At 42.3% G+C, this 22,373-nt stretch overlaps 1 protein-coding gene across 13 annotated transcripts in view; it reads left to right on the top strand.

The window, feature by feature from the left end:
• Positions 1-19,823, top strand: part of atp6v0a1b (ATPase H+ transporting V0 subunit a1b) — a 32,465-nt gene extending 12,642 nt beyond the window's left edge. For 5 of the 13 annotated variants that reach the window (XM_076093171.1, XM_076093173.1, XM_076093176.1 and 2 more), the window contains 9 exons: positions 270-360; positions 862-980; positions 3,078-3,294; positions 4,838-4,945; positions 6,438-6,545; positions 8,275-8,292; positions 11,257-11,374; positions 11,552-11,723; positions 19,068-19,823. In XM_076093171.1, the coding sequence (XP_075949286.1) occupies positions 270-360; positions 862-980; positions 3,078-3,294; positions 4,838-4,945; positions 6,438-6,545; positions 8,275-8,292; positions 11,257-11,374; positions 11,552-11,723; positions 19,068-19,161 (1,045 nt within the window). In that variant the 3' untranslated portion in view covers positions 19,162-19,823. Of the gene's footprint in view, positions 1-269; positions 361-861; positions 981-3,077; positions 3,295-4,837; positions 4,946-6,344; positions 6,546-8,274; positions 8,293-11,256; positions 11,375-11,551; positions 11,724-19,067 lie in introns of all 13 variants that reach the window. The other 8 variants (XM_076093170.1, XM_076093172.1, XM_076093174.1 and 5 more) reach the window with 4 other exon arrangements.
• Positions 19,824-22,373: the final 2,550 nt, after the last annotated feature.

Genomic DNA, 22,373 nt, shown 5'->3' with positions numbered 1-22,373 from the left:
TTTTTTTTTTTGCATTTGAAGTGGTTGTACTGTGCTCCGTCTAAAAGACTGTTACGGCTACGCTAGCAACTAGTTGCTGGTGTAAAACACTGGTTTCCAGGAACCTTATGTATGTTCTCTCATCATATATAACATAGCATCGACAGTCATGTGTTATCTTACTACTGTACTCTATGTGGTTGATTCATGTTCTAAAATGTATTGCTGGTCGTTGTATATAATCTGCTTCCTGTCAATACATTGATTCATTTCCTGCTGCTCTGTCCTAGGTTTGAGACACTTGATGCAAATGGAGTTCTACAGTTAGACCCAGCTGTTCCTGGTGTCTTCAACGGGCCGTATCCACTCGGAATTGACCCGGTAAAATCCGTACACTCACTAGAAAAACAGAAATAGGTAGATCGTAGTTGTTTTCTGTGGTAAGAATCACAGGGCAAACAAAGTGTGTATCAGAGCCTGATATATCTTCTTCCTCTGTGTCATAGAGCTCCATTGTTGTCCAAAGTGATTAAAAACACATCAGTGAGCCACACTGTTGCACTGGGTGACATGTTTCTACATGTACACATACACAGTAGTCCCCATCGTATGCACCGTTTCACTGCTGTCTGAGTAACGTCTTTGAAAAGCTACAGTGCCCAGCTGGTTTAGAAAATGATTGAGCCTTTTTTAACCCTAAAATGAAACTGTATATCTAAGAGGTGCTTTTAAAGATCAGCATCATCTGTAGGCACCAGCAGGCTGAATCACCAAAATAATTAACACAAAGGAGCAAACAATATGTAGATTATCCCAATGTATTTGTTTTACGTTAGTACACCCTAATGCCCTCAAACATTTCACTTTGTGTAATCTCTGCAGATCTGGAATGTTGCCACCAACAAGCTGACCTTCCTCAACTCATTCAAGATGAAGATGTCTGTGATCCTGGGTGTCATTCACATGCTGTTTGGAGTGTCTCTCAGTCTCTTCAACCACCTGTACGTAGGACACAATGCTGGAATTGAACACCTGCACCATTTGGTGTCCTCAGTTCTCACTCCCGTTCTCTACAGGCTTAAAGCATAGTCACTACAGGCAAAAGGGTTCGTACCGGGTTTGAATGGCCACACTCGAAGATGTGGCATGAGGCCTACGAAAGGGGCCAGATGTATTGAAAAGAATGGTTTACACTACTGGAAATTGTTTTGCTCAGAAAGTGATGAAAGTAGTTGTGTGAATAATGAAAAAAGAGAGCTTGAGAGAAAAGTTTGAACCAAAGGAGGTTGGTTACAAAAAATTGGTCATTTGAGGAAGATCTGACTACCGAGGCCCTAAAACTCCTCAGAAATGACATCAATTGCCAAGCAGCACTGTACATGTTCTCTGTTTGAGGCTTTAGCCTGTATGTCCACAGGTTTTTAACATATTGCTAGTATCTATGTTGTGTAACAGGTGTGGTAAGGACTCAGAAGCAGTACGACAGGCACACAGAATAATTGGAATCAAAGCTTTATTCTCAAATGAACACACAACAGGTAACAGTCTAGGATACGCACAGGTGTAGAATCCCACATGGTGGAACGCCAAGCCGTCAGGGGAGAAGGCAGACAGAAACCAGAGGAAGCAGAGGCAGGATCTCGTGGTCGGGGACAGAAGGCTGAGTGGTTTACCGGGGCAGAGGCAAGGCGGAGAAGTCCAAACAGGCAGGGTCGGCAACGGGAAACTAGTCGGAGGGTAAACACTGGAAAATCTGGCATAATGCGGAGAACGTTCTGGCAGTGAGTGTGTGTGAGACTGGGGTCTAAATAGTAGGTGCAGCAGAGTGAGCAGGTGAGAGTGATGAGCTGATGAGGTGGGTGAGAGACAGAGTGACAGGAGAGAAGGGGCAGAGCTGTGACATGTTGTCAAAGAATGTACCAGTGGTGTAAAACAAGCAGATCATCTTCTTGGATTTTCTCTCTCCAGTTTTAGAATGAAAATGTTTGTACATGCTTCAGGTAATGTACAGGGAAAGTGAGCTCCCGGAATATTTTTTGGAATATCTGTTAACATTTTGGTGAATCTATACCATCATCCTCCAGGTCCTTATTGCTCTGTGACTGCAGATATTCAGACTGCAATCACCTGGATTACTGCTGATACTGAAGGAACAGTTCAATGTGAGGAGTGGATTCCACTGATCCCAGCAGTATACTTGTACTCAGGATTGCTGTGTGATCACGTTTGAGTTATGACTCTGGTTTAATAGGTTTACTCACTGGTTTCTGGTGGCCACCACGGCAAAATCTTTGCCACCAGGGCAAAAAAAGAAAACAACATTCTGTGATCAATCATCTGATCCACCTCCCTCAATACGTACTTGGTTATTATTGCTGCACAACACGTCTGTTATTCTACCCGTGAAGCCCGACCAGTTCATCCTAGTTAACGGCACAATTTTTCAGAAAATGAGGTCACTCTGATATTTCCCAAGGAGGAGAAAGTCAGGCAGGCATAATATGCATGTGCATAAAATCTAGACGGATGAAATGATGTAACCTGAATTAATTTCTTTGCACCGGTGCAAGTAGTCTATCCTGGCTCGTAAAAAACAGCTGTTGTTACTGTCACTGAAAACTTCTGGTAATTCTTAAGATTATTACGTGTTTGTTTCCATTGATAGACAAAGAGGGGACATTAATCAAACTTAGGAACAGAAGAGGACAGGAGGCCTCAGGGAGGGACATGAGAGGAGAAAGAAGAGAGGAGGCAAGGAGAGGAACGTCTAAGGGCAGGGGAGCAGGAGAGGAGAGGGAAAGAGAAGGTTCCAAAAAACATCCAAACTACTTAAATTGGTCTGAAATACCAAAGTTCAAGCCTTGTTTGTTTCAAGTTTTAAAACATTGTTTTCACTTTTCTTATGTCCACATTGCCCCCATAGCTAACACAGTTATTACATCCATCTGAATGGATACACGACTACACTGATGGAGTATGATGAAACAATTATTTTCACTGCAGGCCAACATAAGCAAAGTGATTCTCTGTCACCGACATACAGTAGCAGCACTACTATACAATCTGCTTTGTTTGTGTTGTTGACTGAATTTCTCCAGGTACTTCAAGAAGCCGCTGAACATCTTCCTGGGCTTCATCCCCGAGATCGTCTTCATGGCGAGCCTGTTTGGCTACCTCGCCCTGCTGGTCTTCTACAAGTGGACGGCCTATGACGCCTTCACCTCCAAGGACGCGCCCAGCCTGCTCATCCACTTCATCAACATGTGTCTCTTCAACTACAGCGACCCCACCAGCAAGCCCCTCTACAGGGGACAGGTGCTCCCTCTGCCTCTCCCAGCTCCCTGCCCCTCGCTCATGCACTAGTATGGTTGAACCCTAGTAGTGAGGTGTACAGCAGCTCAAAGCCAACACAAATAATAGTATATTTAATTAATAGTAATTAACAATGCTATATATATATCATAAATAGTTGTACTGATACCCGTACCAGAAATGCCTCTGATACAGCCTGAAGTGCTGGATCAGGTAACAACATGTGTCTCTCGCTAACCGATCCGTGCATCCTGCCCCATCGGTACTGAGCATGTGCAACTTTTAACAGAGTTGAGAAAGAAGCGAGATGACTCACTCCAGAAAAATAAAACGGTTGCTGCATCCGGACTCGATGATGGCATGAGGCGTCTCGCTTCTTTCTCATCTCTGTTGAGAGGAATTTGACAACATTTTAACACTGGAAAACGCCAGTAAAACGCCGTTGGTATTTTGACGCATTATTATTGGATCGATACTCTGTCTATCGGCCAATACGCAAGTTCAGGTATCGCTATGGAGAAGGAAAAGTTTAACTTGTCTTATGGTGACAGGTCAGTTTCTACAGAACAGCAGCCCTGGCGCTGGCAGGGATTTAGTGCCTCGCTCGGGGATACTTCTGGAGGGGTTGTTCTTGCCGACATGAACTCAGATCATCACTTTCTCAAACTACTTTACTCTGCTAGCCAGACCACCAGTGTAGCCACAAAGTATCAGGACAGTAATATGGTATGTTTCTTTTTTTCTGCTCTATTCCAGCCCTTGGATTTGAAATGAAGCTAAAAATGTCTGGGAGTTTAAACATTCCGGCTCTTGCTACATATAGTGCCTGATGGAGATGCTATCAGAGAACTCTTTTGCCCAGAGTTACCAGTCTACCTAGTTTTGTCTAAGTTTTTGGACTCTAAAAACTACTAGACTACTAGGTCTACCAGGTCGAGAGTGGGCTGTATTACCTTGTTTATCCACAACAGCTCTGGACGTTTAAGGTTGTGACTGCTGAGCTGTCACTGTCTGTGCTGACGTGCTCATCTCCTCCATCTGTCTGCTTTAAAAACATGTGGTGTGTTCAGCTAGCTCAACCAACCCTGCTATGCCTGTTCTGTTACGGGCTGTCTGCTCTTGATATGATTGGTTAGAAATAGTTTTGTTCCTGGAATGTGATTTGCTGTCAACCAATCAACGGTACACCAAAGCTTCTCTGTATCATGCACATTTACAGTTATGGCTTACTTAGTTGTTAAGGTATTGCCCAACCTGTGTCATGAGATTGCTTTTTTCTCATTCTGCAGAAAAGTGTACTCACCTTTTAACAGATCAGCATATTACTATTGTTAGATTAAAACAACAAATAACTGTAACAAGTACCTGTGTTGCAGGAAAGCAAAGGACAGCTTGTATTCGGTCGAACAGGAGAAAAATAGAGTGCCATCGTTGAGAGGGAGGACGGAGTGAGGCCTCAGCAGGATGTGTTCGGGGAATTAGCATCTTCTGATCATTGCTACACATCACCAACACCCTGTTAACCTCTCTCTGTTTGAATCTGTAGATGGGGATCCAGATTTTGTTGGTGCTGATTGCCCTTGCATGTGTTCCCTGTATGCTGATTGTGAAAACTATGGTGCTTCGGCGTCAGCACCTGTGGAAAATGCACCTGGTATGTGGATCTGATCCCACCTATAACCTTACTGCCACCTTTGATGATTAACATTTATAACCTGTGATATAACCTTTTTTTTCACTCCTATTCTGCCATTCATTTCAATGCACGTTGTATTGTGTAATGTGGTTGGTTGTGTTGTCATGAAACATGCTTAAAGCCTGCCTTGGAAACGCTCATATTTTGGTGGGAAATTTGGTTGAAATACTTGTCAGAATGAGGCACCCTAACAGCTGATGGTCTACCACTTGTATCCTCTTACTCTAGCTGTACATTTGACGACTTCTTACCAAAATTCTTTCTATCTAACGAATGTGAGTTACCTGATATATGAGCCTGGTGCTCTCTTTGCTCTCACTGGTCGGCTTAAAGCTCAAAGAAATGCAGTCCCATCAGACCAGAGATCAGTACTAACTTTAAAGAATTACGGTTGTGTTTACCACGTTCACAGGAAGAGTCCTACATATAAACGTTGTACGTTTTGGCACCAGGTCATTTTTTAGATTGTTTTTTGGAGAATTTCTGCAATTATTTGACAGAGGACAGTGTAGGTCCGAAGGTTGGTATTGAGGAGATTTTGTGGTGCAGGATGTGATGTGACTCTGCCGATGCATGTAGGTCGTTGAGTAAGTTCTTGTTTTAAAACGTTTAGAACATCCCGTCTTTAACATTACAGCAAAGGTTACCTTTCATTTTGTTTATGTCTCATTCTTATTGTTGAAAAAAGGTTGTCAATTGATATTGTTGTGATTTTATAAAACGGTTAGCTCATTTTCTAGGATGACATCGCCCATAGTTACTGTATGAGGGTGAAGTAGCAGTTTGTGTCTTCAGTTGTCTTATTACAGTCCTGTGACAGCTACGGAGACCAGATATTCTTGTCTTTCTTTGATTCATTGATTGAAGATGGATATAAAGAGAATTTCAATAGAATGTCAACATCAAGAAGGTTACCAACCCTGCCTCTAAGTTATCAAAGACTATGAAGTTATTAGCTAGCTGATATTCCTGATACAAATTAGCCACCTGAGCTAACTAGCCTGCTGTCAAGCACATTAAAAGCCATTTTGGACAAGTGACAAAAGCACTGGACTGGATCAGGATGTTGCTGGTCGCTCGATGAGCCAACAGGAAATGTTGATTTTAGTTATATTTAGAGGTTTTGCAGTTACAAGCTGTACTTTACAAAAATCTTCATTTGTGTTTGTTGAGATTTAACTCGACCAATGAGCAGCGTTGTGTTTCACAAGTGGTGGATGTTTTTCATTTTGGAATGAAAGCCTTAACTCACTGTACGGGGTGCCCTGTTACTTTCAACAAATGAAGTAAATGAAGAAAGCGTTCAACCCAAGGCTTGCTTTAAGCTAGACACAGCTCTTGTGGCTTTTGTATCTAGTCCCAGAAGAGGGAAGAAACCCCTGCAGAGAATCTAGAGCAGTCTTTAGAGCAAACAGGCGTGTCCTCATCATGCACCGGACTCACCCAACAGGGTACGCAGAAGTTCGGAGGGGTGCGGGTGGGCAACGGGCCCACGGAGGATGAGACTGGCATCGTGGACCATGACCACCTCTCCCAGCACTCAGAGGAAGGAGAAGAGGTGAGCCCATGAAATATATCAGCTAACGTCACTGATTACAGTTCCATCCTCTCCCAGACCTGCATTTTGATAGTATCTCTGTGTGTCACTTTAAAATTGAAGTGAGAAGGCTTGATATCCGTCTATAATTGAATGGGTTATTTCCATTCTCTATATGCCAATACATATGAAATACAAACGAAATCTTTCTCCGCATTGGCCTTTTACCTGCTGTGCCTTTTCAGCTGATGTTTTGTGTGCAGCATAGTACTGAAACATCATCCAAATATTGCAATACCTCTGATTCTGATGGTTCCTGTATTTAAGATTGCACCTTTATGTATTTAAAATGCTTGCCATTACAAAATGTTTCCATGCTATCTTTTGTTCTGGTGGGATGGCCATGCGATGCCAAAACCTATATGGTGTTTGTCGTTGCATCACAATCACTTGTATTTGGCTCACTAACGAATGTGTAGTCTGCTTTATGATCAATCATATTGATCATATCATACTGAAATGATGACAATAGTTAGAGGTGCTCGATACACAATTCAGAGCATTCCCATTGCCTCAACATGGAGACTTGCAGAGAGCGCTAACAGTGTTAACCTGAGGGTGGGGCTGATACCGCCGTATGAGAGCGGTGCAGAGCGTCGGTCATTAGCTAGCCAGTGGGGCACAACTAACGTGCATGCGCGGCAGACCGGCTAAGTAAATGTAAATATTCTGTCTCAGCTCCTTCACCAGCGCCATGCTTCCCTCCCTGCTCTACCTTCATATCAGAGATATCTCTCCTGAGTAGTCACAAGAGATGAGGACGATGTGGGCACAGCGTGCAGAGAGAGAGGCGGGGCAGGGATGGACCGCAGCAGATAAGAGATGGACTTTCCATTTCAGAAACATAAACAGAGAGGTGGTGTTCATGAGAACCAGCGGGTGGAATTTCTCAAAATACCAGGCAGATTTGTTTCTGTCTGTGACTCAGAGGCTCTCCCAGGTCTCCTACATAATACATCTCTGAGTTGTTTATGTAGCGATAACATATTACATAACTGTACTGTTATGAGACTGCAGTCTGTCATCATTATTGCAAGAGTATGATATTCCATGTCGCCATGACTTAACAACAGGCTTATGGAATTTACTATTGCACAATGTTGAGTTAACTGTTAGAGTGTCAGGTTGGACATCTTACTGAGTAGTTGAGAAAATGTTAACATCCAGATAAATTGAGTGATGCAGGGCTCCTTCTCTCCTTCAAACACATTCTGAAGGCTTCGACAATCTGAATTAATCTCATAAATCATACATATGATGTAAGATTATTGTATGAACAAGAAAATCAGAAGTTATCCTTTAAGATCCAACCCGACCGAACCCAAGAGGTGCCAAATTTGAGATACGAGACCCGAAAAAAGTTATATTTTGCTTTATTTCATCCATTATTGACTGTTAGCTTACCAGGCTAATGCAATGCAATTCATCGGCTGCACGCTGTCTCCGTCCCTCTTCCCCATGAGACGTGCGTGTCTAATGCGATACATGACACAAATCAATGCTTGTAACAGTCAGAGAGAGAAAGAGATAAAGGTCTCATTGAATTACATTTACATTACAAATAATCAAAAGGAAACCCAACCTCAGCAGTCAGTCTAATGAAATAACCTGCAGAAGTAGGATGGGACCTGATGGATGGATGCGGTTTTTGAATTCTGACACTAACCTTTGACCTTTGCTTACTTTCAAGCACGCAGAGGAAGAGCCGGTAAGAAACTGAGTTTTGGTATCTTCTTAACATGTCTGGATGCCGTCTTGCCTGATCTGTTTGTGCCTGTAGTACCAAGTGGTGGTCTTCCTGTGTGAACCTCCTGTACTCCTATGTCCATCTATGTCCATCTATGTCCGTCTGCATGTCTGTGACAAGCCCCGCTATAGTTGAAACAAGGCAGAATAAGTTCAATCACTTTCGTATATAGCTTTGAAATTCTTGAGATTTATTCATTGCACATTAAGATTTTAGGCAGACGCTCTCACAAAGAACAATATGTTTGCCTTTTAGGACAGATTATGAAGTGTGATCCAAGACCAATACCCACAAGACAGAGACGAGCCGGAGTTAAAACTTCTTTTTTTTTTCTTTTTTTTAAATTTTTTTTATTGAAAGACAAGAGACAATATTAGACAATACATAGACATAACAACAAGAGGATGACAAGAACAGTGGGATAAAAGCTAGCAAACATCATATAGTCAGTGTGTGTGTATATGTGTATGTGCGTGTGTGTGTGTGTGTGAGAATGTCCTTGAGCCTTTTGAGATGGAAGGAAAAATACCCATTGTGATGGGTGTTGAGTGTTTGAATTCCTTTTATGTAGATGTTCTGATGAATGGCTGCAATGAAAATGGTAAAAAGTGAGGGAGAGAGTGGGCATCCTTGCCTAGTCCCCCTGTGCAGTGTGAAACTTTGTGAGGTTTGTCCATTGGTGATGACAGTGGCTGAAGGTGAAGTGTACAGAATTTTAACCCAGTTAATAAATGATTCCCCAAAGCCAAATCTCTTCCGTTGTTGGGTTACTTGCATTAATGGTTTCGAGTCGGTTGATTTGTTGGTCCATTTGTTGGTCCAGTTCAGCTTCTTGTTGTTTTTCTTTCTTTTTTTTTGTAAACGGAGAATGAGATGATTATTCCTCTTAAAACTGCTTTCCATGTTTCCCACAGAAGGGTTGGTGATGACTCTGGGGAATCATTTATTTGTAAGAAGGACGCCCACTCTTTTTTAATAAGACTGTCAAACTGAGGGTCTTTGAGAAGAGATATATTGAAGCGCCATCTAGTTTATGTAGGGTAACTCTGTTCCATATAAATGTTACGGGAGCATGGTCGCTAATAATGATAGGATGGATTTTCGAGTCTGAAATATTAGCTACAATGTTGTTTATACTGAGCCATTTCATCACAAGTCTAAAGTCATGTACGCTGTGAATGTACATGAAATCACACTCTCTGCTCAGCTGAAATGTTGGTTCACAACATTTGTGATCAGAGCCACTGGCCTCGGTGCATTTTGCCAGTACGGCGTGTTAGCCAGGGTTGTTTTCATTAGCCACTTATGTCAGAGACCCTTTGAATGGAAACAATGAGTGCTGCTTGCATGAACTCTATTTCACGGCTCCAAGGACAAAAGAGAAGCATGGAAAGAGGAAACCGGGCCAGCGCAAAGCCAAACCCAACAAGAGCAAGTCAGAGCAATAGACTCCCATGTCTCCCCCCCCTGCCCACTCCATACAGGAAAGGCTAGTCTTGTTCCAGGAAGGAGAGAACGGAGGAACTCTGTTGGCTTTACAACACACAAACAAGTCCCTGCGCTGTGATCATGCTAGGGTCAAAAAAAGGAAAGAAACTCAAACCAGCCTGATCAGAGCTGAAGGCTCGGGCGGGGGTCAAAGGTCAAAGCAGCCCCTCATTAAGATGATAACGGAATTTCCATTCCAAGTCATTTCCATGGTTCATGCCATGCTGACTGTACAGTTGTTATTACCACTGTTTGAGTAGCACAGCCGGGGGATAGTCCTCTGTGAGTGTGGAGCAGAAAGTAAAGTGTTGAGATGACGTATGTGTCAGTAATGACTTTCTGGAAATGATTTTGTTTAAGTCTCAAAAGAATGTTTACTATTGTAGCAAGCATATTGAAAATACAACAACTGTTTCATTTGTACTCACTTTTATATAAAAGTTCATGTGAGCAACTTTTAACCGGTTATGAAACCGTTACTTCAGTTTAATGCTGAAGTCTCTATATGACCATCAGAGAGAAGATATTTCTATACAGTTATTCTTAATGTTTGTCATTCTGGTGAAAATAGACAAAATCCTGCATGTTCACCAGAACCTCCTTTGGCTCCGATTCCTTCGGGGCCTCCAGCAGAGACCAGCAGCCGTAGTTACATTCCTTCTTACGGGGAGATAGTTTAGTCATTTGAGCAAAGCTGCAGACAAAAGAATCAATATCCTGGAAGGTGCTTTCCACTGGCTTCACATGTCATAGTTGGTGCTACGCTGCCTGTGAAAATGGTTGCATGAGGTTTCCTGTGGCTCTGGAGGGGCTTTGTTAACTCTGAGAAGTGACATGAACCAGATGTTTTGGTTTGAGTTTGGAGACTAGAAATACATTTAATACACACTACCAACTGGGGGTGTAGTTTTTGAAAGATGCGAGTTTGCCAAGCAGGAAGGAGAGAACGGAGGAACTCTGTTGGCTTTACAACACACAAAGAAGTCCCTGCTCTGGGTGAGTTGCATTATGGGAAGTGTAGGATCCAGGGTTTTTTGGCGTTCGGCCTCTGCTACACCAATTCTGACCATTCTTTTTGTATGTTCTGAGACTTTAGGCCAGTGCAATACGTAATCACTGCAGTACCTCATTACAAATCATGTTATGACCTTGAATAATACAGATATACCTGCTACTAAACGTACAAGAGGTTCCCAAAAGTTAGTTTCAATTTGAAACACAGTGGATGCAGAGGTGGCCTGAAGGTTAGGAGAAGTGGGCTTGTGACCTGAAGGTTCCTTGAACGTGGAGTCATAATAACTACTATCAGCTCAATGCCTCTACATGTAAAACATAACATATGTACATATATACCATATATATATATATATATATAGACACAAAAATATGTGACTATAACCAGTCGGTGTGTGCTAACCATCTTGTCTTTCCCCACAGTTTGACTTTGGTGACGTAGCTGTCCACCAGGCCATCCACACCATAGAGTACTGTCTGGGATGCATCTCCAACACAGCCTCCTACCTGCGTCTCTGGGCCCTCAGCCTGGCTCATGCACGTGAGTAAAAGCCTGCATACACAAACACACACAAGCATGCGCAGTTTTATGATGCACATTCTGTCAAATAATATGTAAAGAGGTTGCAATTTATATTTCGGAATAATATCAACATGTATATTTCGGTGAGAACCTTGCTGTTGCCATAACTGTGTGTGTGTGTGTGTGTGTGTGCAGAGCTGTCAGAGGTGCTCTGGACCATGGTGATGCACCTGGGTCTGTCCTCCCGGAGCGGCGGCGGGTTCTTTGGCCTGTCTATCATCTTCTCGGCCTTTGCCACCCTCACTGTTGCCATCCTGCTCGTCATGGAGGGGCTGTCCGCCTTCCTGCACGCCCTGCGTCTGCACTGGTTAGATCAACGCACACACACACACTCACACATGATATATTTTTGTATATATATAGAAAATACCTACACACATGCCCACTCACATGCAGCCCACATGCATGCTATTAAATGCATAATATATGTGCGTATTTGTAAGGTGTGCACATGCAAACACTCACGTGCACAGAACACATGCAGAAAGCCTCTCACATGCCGACTAAATGAATTCCATATTAATAGAAAACATACACACAGCAGATTGTCTGTCTGTCATTGCTCACCTCTTGAACCAAGCATCTCTGCCAAAGCTGCACTTCTTCACTTTTACATGTACACATGAGGAATGCTATCAAAATGAAACATTCCAGACCCAAAGTGGTTTACAAAAGTGAGCGCTCAGGCCTCCAGATAACCTCACACCCTGCAGCTCCATCTCCTCCTGGCACCACCTCCACCCTGCTGCTCCAGTGTAAACTACACTGACACGCAGGCAAAGCCAAGTCATGGGATTACCATTATTAGAGCCATGCAGTAATTATATTTCATATATATATATATGAATCCTTTTAATGAACTGGTGAATCCTATTCATATTAATGAGCCCATCTCTTTCTCAGTAACAACATTGTGAGATGTGGACACCGTAGTACCGCTGATCACGACACGAGGAGGAGGTGTTGTGAGAGTGATGGATGATAAATGTTCAGTGTCCCAAGAGGGAAACATCCCTTTAGTACCGAGCACATTATTGTATAATCCAGTGATCAACAAGCACACAGGGATGGTTTCTTATACACGGAGCTTCTCTGTCAGATGTGCGAGAGGTGTCCTCACAGAGCTCATAGACACACGGCCTCAGGGGTATAAATCCAGCAGAAGTGTTCAGCTGTCAGATGTGAATTGTTAGTCTCACTCTGTAAATGTTAATTTGTCCGGCAGTTACATGCTTTATTTAAAAACATTTTTTGCCCAAGTTCACATATTTTATTAGGTCATCCCAATTAAAATTCCTATACTTTACCAGAATTGTGACGTGTTGGAAGTGCTTTGCTTTAGTACCTAGAGTGCTTGTTTGCATGGTGATCAGGGTGGTATGAGTGTACTATGTTGGCCTGTGTAGTTCATGGGTGAAAATCACAGAATGAAGAAACACCTAAGCAGCCTCTGCAGACATGTGATTTCTAGTGATAGTGATGCAAGTGAAAGGTAGCAAAGGATTAACAATGATTGTCTGAGGACTATAATGACTATAATCCAGCTACTATAACCCCCACAACAGCAAATGCTTCTGATACTCCCTTTTATGTATCACTGACGTTGAAGCAGTGTTTGGTGCTGCTTTATCACTGCACAAAACATACAGTTTCATATACTAGGGTTGAATTAAAGGACTGATGTTATTCAGAGGCCTGGTCTGTTGTCTGTCTGTTCTCAGCCACCATCCATTCATCGTGGGCTCGTTAGTGGCTGAATCCAGTTGGGATCTGGTGCAGCATGCTGCAGTTGTGTTCCACAGACCGTTCCTTTTAAACCGGGTCAGCGTGTGTTTTCTTGAATCCCTCCGGTCTGTGGGTCTGCTAGCAGCACAGAGCCTCCCGTCATGATTATGAGACGGATAAACAAAGACAGGGAGAGAATATACAGCGTGTTTTGGTTGGACAGAGGTACGGTGTTAATGCTTAACTGCTGCTCTCAGCGCTGATTGTTGTAAGTAGGTTTAAGTAGACTCTGTCTGTCCGTCTGTTGTTCTTGTAAACTAGTGGAAAGCGATCTAACCACCTTGCACATTATGAGCCCAGCTGTCTTTTATCCAGACAGCGTTGTTAGTCCAAGAAACCTACAGTGCGTGTTGTGTAACCCCACCTATCTGCCTCACTCATGGGCCGGTTGCATATTTCCAGGCTGGAGGTGTTGTTGTACGAAGCTTTGCTGCGGACCAGACTGTAGTGGAAAGAGCTGAGTTGAACCACAGACAGCATTAATATGAACGGCTTTGATTGAAAAGCCAAAGATTGGCTCGAGGCCAAACAACACACCCATATCTACAAATCAGCAGCTGCAGAAGCTTTATTTATGACAGATGAGACAACAAGAACTCGTAGTGAAATACCTTTAGGAAGTGGCAGATATTATTAAAGGTTGGCCTCAGCTGCCTTTTGTAGCATGGCAACAGGTGTACAGGATTGACACAAACTCGCATAATCTAGATCATATTTCACCAGTTGGATGTTACATGGATACCAGCATACCACCAGATACAAGATATGTTTCTGTGCTTTAAAAAAGATTCCACGTTGTAAACAGTTCACCCCAGTCCCGTGTGTACCACTTGGTCACATAGTGTGAAAGTAAAGAAAGGTATTCTAATGATCTCACACATGTGAACCGTCTGCCCAGAAACCTGAAATGTTTGCCCTGGTCGAAACCAAAACCTCAATCCCACACACACTCCTGCTGCCCCAGATACACACTAGAGCACCAGATGTGGATTAATCCACTGCTGAAAATAGTCCCCAACAAATGCACTATTCCCTGTGTTTGTGAAGGGGCCAATGTGTTTAAAGCATAACAAGTTCAACAAAAACATTATTTACACAGTGTTATTATTTACATTATGTTGAATATGTTTATGTATTGTGCTAACCAGCTAGCCCCGGCTCGTCCTGTCTTGTAACACTGCCTGTATACCTGGAGAAGCTGTAGTGAGTCAGTGTAGCGTCCAGTCTGTCCTCAGTCCAACATGAGAGGACCAACAAGTGTAGCAATAATGCTGCCCTCCATTTCTATGGAGGATGGATTCAGGCATCCCACAATGCTCCGTTAAGAACAAATGACTAAAACACAGTAAAAACAAGTACGGTAACAAGTTTGAAAAAGAGTGTTTTTAAGAGAGGTTGGACAGAAGAAACGGAGCCTGATGTCCTCCAGTACAAACCAATGGGCATGTGGCTGACAGACAGGAAGTAGTGAGAGAGGGACTAACGGTTACAAAAGAAAATGCAAAGAATAGGATTTTATAAGTAGGATTGTTTTTTAAATTAATTTCTAAAATGCAGTATTGGGTGTAATACTCATAGACAGGTAACAAATCAGCTGTGAATTAAATGAGAAAGTTCAAATGACATGAACAGAATGGAGCCTTATCACCGTGATTCTACATTATCCAACATGAGTGAATGAATAAGCTTCCAGTGGCCCACAGAGGGGCAGCTCTCAGGCTCCAGTGTGTCCCACTGTCTGGAAGCGGCGCACTTTGTTAATAAAGCAGCAGTGTGTCGGCTCAACAGCTCTCCGCTAAGGTTAAAAAGGAGTAGTGGAGTATTTTTCACAGAGGCGAGCGAATGGAAAAAGTCATGTTCAAAGTAAACAGCAGTCAACGTGGACGCTCCGCTCTGCTGTCCACCCTTCACACGCACATGCTGATGAGTTACACACACACTCACACACACCACAGTCAGTGGCGTCTAGTGTGTGTAAGCTACAGCTCAGTGCAGATGAGAGGATCTCTCATTTCTTTCCTCGTTTCAAGTGTTGCCCTCTGGCAGGCCAAATATTTGCCACAACTGGGAGACATTCCTGGGCACTCCCCTCGCTCGCACAGGCCAGGAACCAGCAGGGAACTGAACATCCATTCTTAGTTTTTTCCTCTCAGGTGAAGACATCAGACGTTGTCAGGATTTGGGAATTACAATGTCCTAACTGTGGATTCCAGTCAATTTCAAGTTTTCAAGTAAAAGCATGGTACGAGTACGACACTCGGTCCTCACTTTACTGCAGATGAATCGGAAGATGAAGTGCGGTAGAAAAACATTGAGGTTTGTCTGACGATCTGTAAGTGATTGAAGTGAATCATGTTGGACTTGAGCGTCATCAAGTCTCTGGATAGGCTCTCATAGAAGATGATTGCTGGTGTCACAAAGAATCTTGTCTTTTGTGTTGTATTTGAACCCCTTCATTTAAAACCTCAGAATCACATTTGGGGGAAATGGGCAGAAATGAGCAGAAAGTGTGTTTTAATAAGTGCTGTTATTATTTGTTGATCTGAAGCACTGGGCTCCCCACAATGGATTCTTGTCTTTGCCACATATTCACTGAGCGTATCTTTACTGACTGAGCAGGCAGCACAGCAGAGTCTTCTTCTGTTGCTCGTGATGTGAGACCGGCTCTCAGCAGCCATATCTAGTCACACAGCAATCTTGAGCGTGTTGCAGAGCGTACTACCAATAAATGTCTCATCCACTGACTCTCACGGTTCCTCTCCACATCGCTGCCGTCTCGGCGTGTGTAAATGTCTGAGATGTGTTATCAAGGATTTGAAAAGGCTCGGCTTCCTGCTAGCTCGGCGCTAAGCATCCGGTCTGCCAGAAATGTGTGTTCCTGCATGTGGGAAGACTTGGATGTCCCCCACGCCACGCTCTGCACTGCAGCTTCAAAGTGTATCTGGTGATCCGGTCTCTGTGTTTTGGAAGATATATTTTGCTGCCACTCTCTAATAAGGAACCTTAATGTAGGCCATTAATAACTAAACTCTCATGACTTGTGTATGTCTGTTCTAAATGTTAGTACTGCGCAAATAAATACTCATGAGTTTCTCACTTGCTAATAATCCAGCAAGTGTACAGTTGTAACTGTTAGTAATGCATTCATTAAAGGTTGTTCATCATGAAATGTCAAAGACTTATTAATAACTTGTTGATAAATGGATTTTGGTCCACTCCATGTTCTCATTAATGCTTCTAACCGATCAATTGAGTTTTAGTACATGATTTATGATTCATTAAGCATCAAAAAAGTAATTAGTTACAACTTATAACTCCTTTGAACTTGTGCAGTACAGTATGAGTCTCAAAATATGTTCCAACATCATGAGCAGCATAAGAAGTGAGCTCAGAGCCTCAGAGCCCAGACAACACATGGAAACAATACTCAGGCGCGCTCTGTGTACGTGCTGTACGAGTCTACGGTTTCTGATGCAGACCAAAGCTTTGGGTAGAATTACAGCCAGTCCACTGACAGACAAGGCTGATAATGGATTTAATGACGTCATATATCAGCCAGTCACTGTCACGTACCGCTGACAAGTCAGAGACTATTGTTCTTATTATCAGCTTTCATTTTTATACACTATCAGCCATTTTGAGTGGGCTGAGCAGATGATAGTCCCGCTGCTCTGTGGGAGGGTTGTACTGTGACTTGCTTCATGGAATGTGCCCCGCCTTAAAGACATACTGTAACAGCCAAGTCATTTCTATCATCATCAAGATTACCATTAATATCACTCAAGCTGAACGTCACACATGCCAACTCTCCTGCTGTGTTCCTGTCTTTGTTTTGGCCGTAATAAAAAGAATCATTACACATCAGAGGTAGTGTTAGTATGACAGAAGTGAAGAGGTTTGAGTCAGCTCACACAGGAAGTCACTGAAAGGTAATGATGGTCTGAACAAGAAGGCGGTGGGTATACAAGCTCTACCAAGAAAAAGACTTGTGTTTTGTCTACAGACACTGTTTTGTCCTCTTGGAGTTATGCTAACATACTGACTGACAACATTTTAAGCAGCATCATTCTGGGGATTAATGTTCAGAATGCATTATCAAACTATCCGATGCATTGCTATAAAATGTGGCTCAGACATTCTTGTTCCCTCGGGTAGAATGGGAATAGCTTTGGTGATGCTCTGACTTTTCGTATAGTGCCATCATCAGGTCAAAATGTATATTTGTCCAATACTTTAGTTTACCACCAAAACCAGGCGGCAACCTCTGGTTCTGAAAAGTGAAGCAATGCAGAAGTGTCTCGACCTCTGAGACAGACTTTACTTCTCTACTTCTCTCTTGATTTATTACCTCAGTAAACATTGTAAACATGAGTTTATGGTCTCAATCTCTAGTTTCAAGTCTTCTTCAATACAGCATGATGTTCATTTAGTAAATGATGGTCCATTTAGAGTCAAACAGACCATAAAGCAGGGGATGCTTTAGGGCGGGCTTACTGTGATTGACAGGTCTCTGCCAGAGAGTTGTTGGTTCTGAGAGTTGTCCGTGTTTTTATCTTAGAGCATTAACCCTTTCACAGTGTGTTTTCAGTTCATGAAAGTTAAATGTAACCATTGTGATCACTTAGCTCCACCCTCAAGATGGCGACAGCTAAAATGTTGAGCTCGAAGCTTAAAAGTTGTAGAACACAAACCAATGGGTGACGTGACGGTGGCTACATTCACTTATATACAGTCTATGCCAAATACCATTCACATAATTGTATGCACATTTTGAAGTATCCCCTTCTAAAGAGCTGTATGCAAAACATTCTCAACTGCGCAAAAAAAGAGTTGATGCCCATGATCAGAATACATTCTGACGTGGCAAACATTTAACCCACACGATATCGTCTTCGTCTCTAGACAGCATGAAACATGGCCAACCAGCGTACCAGCTGACATGAAAGAGCTATTCAAACTTGCCCAACTGACTGACTGTCATATCCTCTGGTAGACTGAGCAATAATGAAATGTCCAGACTGAGCTCTAGTCTTTGAGGAGCTGTACTGATCCACTCTCAGTGAACCTTTTACATTGTGCCATCAACCTGCATCCACATGACTATTCAGCACCATACAACTGCTTCAAATGATCTACTTGTTCTGTCTCTCAGCAATTCAATCTAGTTATTAAGCTGGATGTTTCCTTAAATGTGCTATTTATGTAACATCACTTAGAAACTATCTCATCAAGGTCAAATGTATTTATATTGCACATTTAAAACAACCACAGTTGACCAAAGTGCTGATCCAAATAGATAAAAAGGATTAAAATACCAAATAAATACATTTACAAGTAAATAAATAGAAATTCAAATTATAAAAGAATTGCAGCACAAAAGATGATGAAGTCAAGCTCAACTTGAGCTGAACGCAAACAAGAAGGGGTTATAAAATGCATTTATTTACAAATAACAAAAGTAATAACAAGGGAAAGTTGTAAGGCCATTATTCAACATTTGGCAATATTTGTGTTATGACTACAAAGCAATATATGATCAGTATATCCAGAAATCTCATCTTTAATTTCACTGGATATAATCAATGTATGTACTGATTTCTTACGTCCTGACCATGAACCAGTGTCGTCCCTCACCACCATTAGACATCCTGACACCTTTAGTCACGCTACCTGGTGGGGTAAGAAGGGTCCAATGTGTTGGCCAATGTGGGAAAAATATCAGATAAATACAGAGACGGCTCTTCCTCGTAAGAAACACTTACCGGTACTTGGCCATCCATTTTCATTGTGTGTTGATATATTAAACCATGCTTATTAAACCCCAGTTCTCACCATCACTTTCTTCCTGCTTGTCCTCCTCTCTCAGGGTGGAGTTCCAGAACAAGTTCTACTGTGGCCAGGGCTTCAAGTTCTTCCCCTTCTCATTTGAGAGCATCCTGGAGGGACGATTTGACGAGTGATCAGCCCTCCAGCATGAGACAGCGGAGTCCCTTCTCTCCCCTGTGTATGTGTTTGTGTGTGTGCATGAGCCCAAGTGCAGCCCTCTGTCACCCTCTAGTGATCATTTGTGAAACTCTTATTGTGTTTGAGCTATAATGTGGTCCTTGTAAAGGGTTTTTCCAGTGCACACGTGCCAAGCTGTACCCATACTGGAGCTCCTATTGCTGTGGCACAGTACCGTCACTGTACTCAGCACTCACCTCACCTCTGTTGTAATAACGTCTCCTCCGCCAGCTTTCCTTCAAAGATAGCCTTTACCAAATACATTTGGCACGGTCTGTGTCATGGTAGACCAATCTGGTTTAAAGGCAGAAGTAGACAAACGGCTATTAATACGGTCGCACCTCACTAGTCAACCTAGTTGTCAGAAAAAAACGTTGGCATTGTATGTTTCTGCAGCGTAACGTGACGGCGTAACGTGACATTAAATAATGTGGAGTTGGAAGGCCGTGATTAAACATTGTGCAATATTTGTAATATAACTACAGAGCAAAATCAGTCCTCCCATTATTTGATCAGTATATCCAAAAATCACATTTATTTTTACCATAAAGTCCAGTTTATTGAATAAGAGTATACTGATCAAATGTCTGTATTGGCTCAGCTGTCTGTTGATCTGTGACGTCCCTGTGCTCACTCGCTGTGAATTGATGTTGTAAACCAGTTGAAGAACTCAAAGGGTGTTTTAAGCCTAAAATAACTGAAAGTGAATTGTTTGGAATCACTACTTGATTCAGAAATGTGAGGAAATAATATCACTGGGGAAAGAATTGTCACAACTTTGTCCATCTTTTGTGTTAAAAAAAGTACATTCCCAACATATCTTAGCTTCGATTTAAAAATGACACAATGTGCAATGTTTTAACCCAGGAAGGGTTAAATACAGCTCTACTGTTCAAGCAGAGGCACAGTTAAGATTTACAAAAGCAATCATGATAGTCTGATAATCAAAGTCATTGAGATTGTATTTGATGTTTGACATGTTTACCTGAAATGTATCTTTATTTGTATTCTGATGCTCAAAGGCTGCAGAAGAACAGAGCCTCATAAACAACAGATGTTGGTCAGTGACCGGTGATGTGGAAGCTAATGTGTTTGTGATCAATAATAAAAAAGGCCGATGGATTCATCTCGTGTCCTGTTCTCTCTCTCTCTCTCTCTCTCTCTCTCACACACACACTCACTCTCACTCTCTCACACACACACACACACACACACTCTCTCTCTCTCTCTCTCACACACACACTCACTCTCACTCTCTCACACACACACACACACACACTCTCTCTCTCTCTCTCTCACACACACTATCTTTCACTCTCTCTCTCTGGGCAAAGCAGGTAAATCTCTGCGTGGCTTGTTAGCAGTTTGCATTAAACAGATTGACTACAATAATATGGAGCACCAGGGCCATAGCCAGAATTGTAGAAACAGGTCAAACGTCCTAACAACCCCCTATCCCTACAAACTCCTGTAAAAACATTGTGTTTTTTTCCAGGCTTAATGAAGTCATCTGTTTCATTTGACCTTTGTTGGTCGTGGTTTTTATGTCCCAAAGTTTCCGTACATGATGGTGTGAGAAGCTCTCTCCTCACTGTGGTAGATTAAACGACCACATTTCTGTATTTATTCAGCCCTGCTGTCGCTTTAGAGGTGCTGGTTGGCTTATTTTTGAAGTTAGCAGAGAGCTGCTTGCACTCTTTATGCCAAAAGCTAATCACCTCCTAGCTCAGGACATGGCTCACAGCTGTGAGTGTTATCGACCCTGTCTGTTTTGCTTCACCTTTTATTGTTTCAATATCGAGGAACTGCTTAGTTGATAGCCAAAATAATAATAATAATAATAAAATAACCAAACAAATGTCTGTGCTTCTATAGTATTAGACCGGTCATTTAGCACTGGTTAGTCTCACAGTTAGTGAGTTGTAAATCTCGGGAGGCGGTGGCATACTGGACGCCGGACGCACACAGTCGCTACATGACCAACTACTCTCCATTCTTCTAGCGCTAAACTAAAATACTAAATCACATTAGAGGAAACAGTACTGTGTGTAGTACAATCTCTAAGAGTGATGGCAGAACACAACAGCTGTGGCTGTAGATCCAATAACTCCTTCATCTCCTTCACTCAGGCTCATAACATCACTGACATGTTGCTGTGATTTGACTCATTTAGGAAAATTGCAATTCATGAATATATAACTAATCTCATGTAGCCGAGTGTTATGTTGCGGCTAAACTTTATAGTAGTAATAAAATAATAACACGGGGCTTTGTCGTCTGCACCAAGATGGCAACCACTTTATTTTATTTACACACCACAAGAACCTTTTTCCTCTTCCCCTCCTTCCGTTGTATCCTTCACAATAAAAGCCCCAGATACATACACTGGCTTACACTCATATAGTATAAACATTGAACTTGAAATGACTCATAACATTTTGTTTCCATTTTGCAAGAAAAGTTAGCATTTTTCAAAATAAAAGGCCCAGGCACCATCTTTTGTCCCAAATCGTCGACTGCAAATTTGGAAATAAGTGTTTTCAAATCACTACACCATTGTTACACCGGTCTCACGAAAATCCGTACAGTCCTATCATCTAATATTCATTTTACACCGAAAAAACGTAGTTTGAGTGTCTGCTGCCATCAAAAAGTGTTTTTCTCCAACATTCCAGTAAATGTCCATCTTAAAATGTATTTACAGTAAAGGGTTGATATTAATTATTGGACTTCTGCGTGGTTACTGATGTGTATGATATTTAAAAACTGTCAGAAACTCTTACAGCATCTGAATGCCTCTAATGATAACACATTCTTCCTGTCACAGTTCTGCCGCTATGATCCTGCTTTTTCCACCTCTCACTCACCTCATCAGCTCATCACTCTCACCTGCTCACTCTGCTGCATCCACTATTTAGACCCCAGTCTCACACACACTCACTGCCAGATTGTTCTCCGCTTCCATGCAAAACCTTCCAGCGTACACCCTTGGAGTCCAAGGGTATGAAGTAGAGGTGTTCAGTAGAAGTCTTCAATTTTGGATCCAATCTGAAACAGACAATTGGAAAACGCTTTAAAAAACGCTTGGACTTAAGCTATTTTTCAAAATGCTGTACACATATGTATATATATATGCCTCTCAATGCTCATTCAAGCACAATTCAGGTCT

Source organism: Anarhichas minor, unplaced genomic scaffold, assembly GCF_050575085.1.
Source record: "Anarhichas minor isolate MPS153535 unplaced genomic scaffold, ASM5057508v1 ptg000017l, whole genome shotgun sequence".
NCBI lineage: Eukaryota > Metazoa > Chordata > Actinopteri > Perciformes > Anarhichadidae > Anarhichas > Anarhichas minor.
Note: the sequence above shows the minus strand (reverse complement) of the source record. Positions and strands in the feature narration are given on the sequence as shown.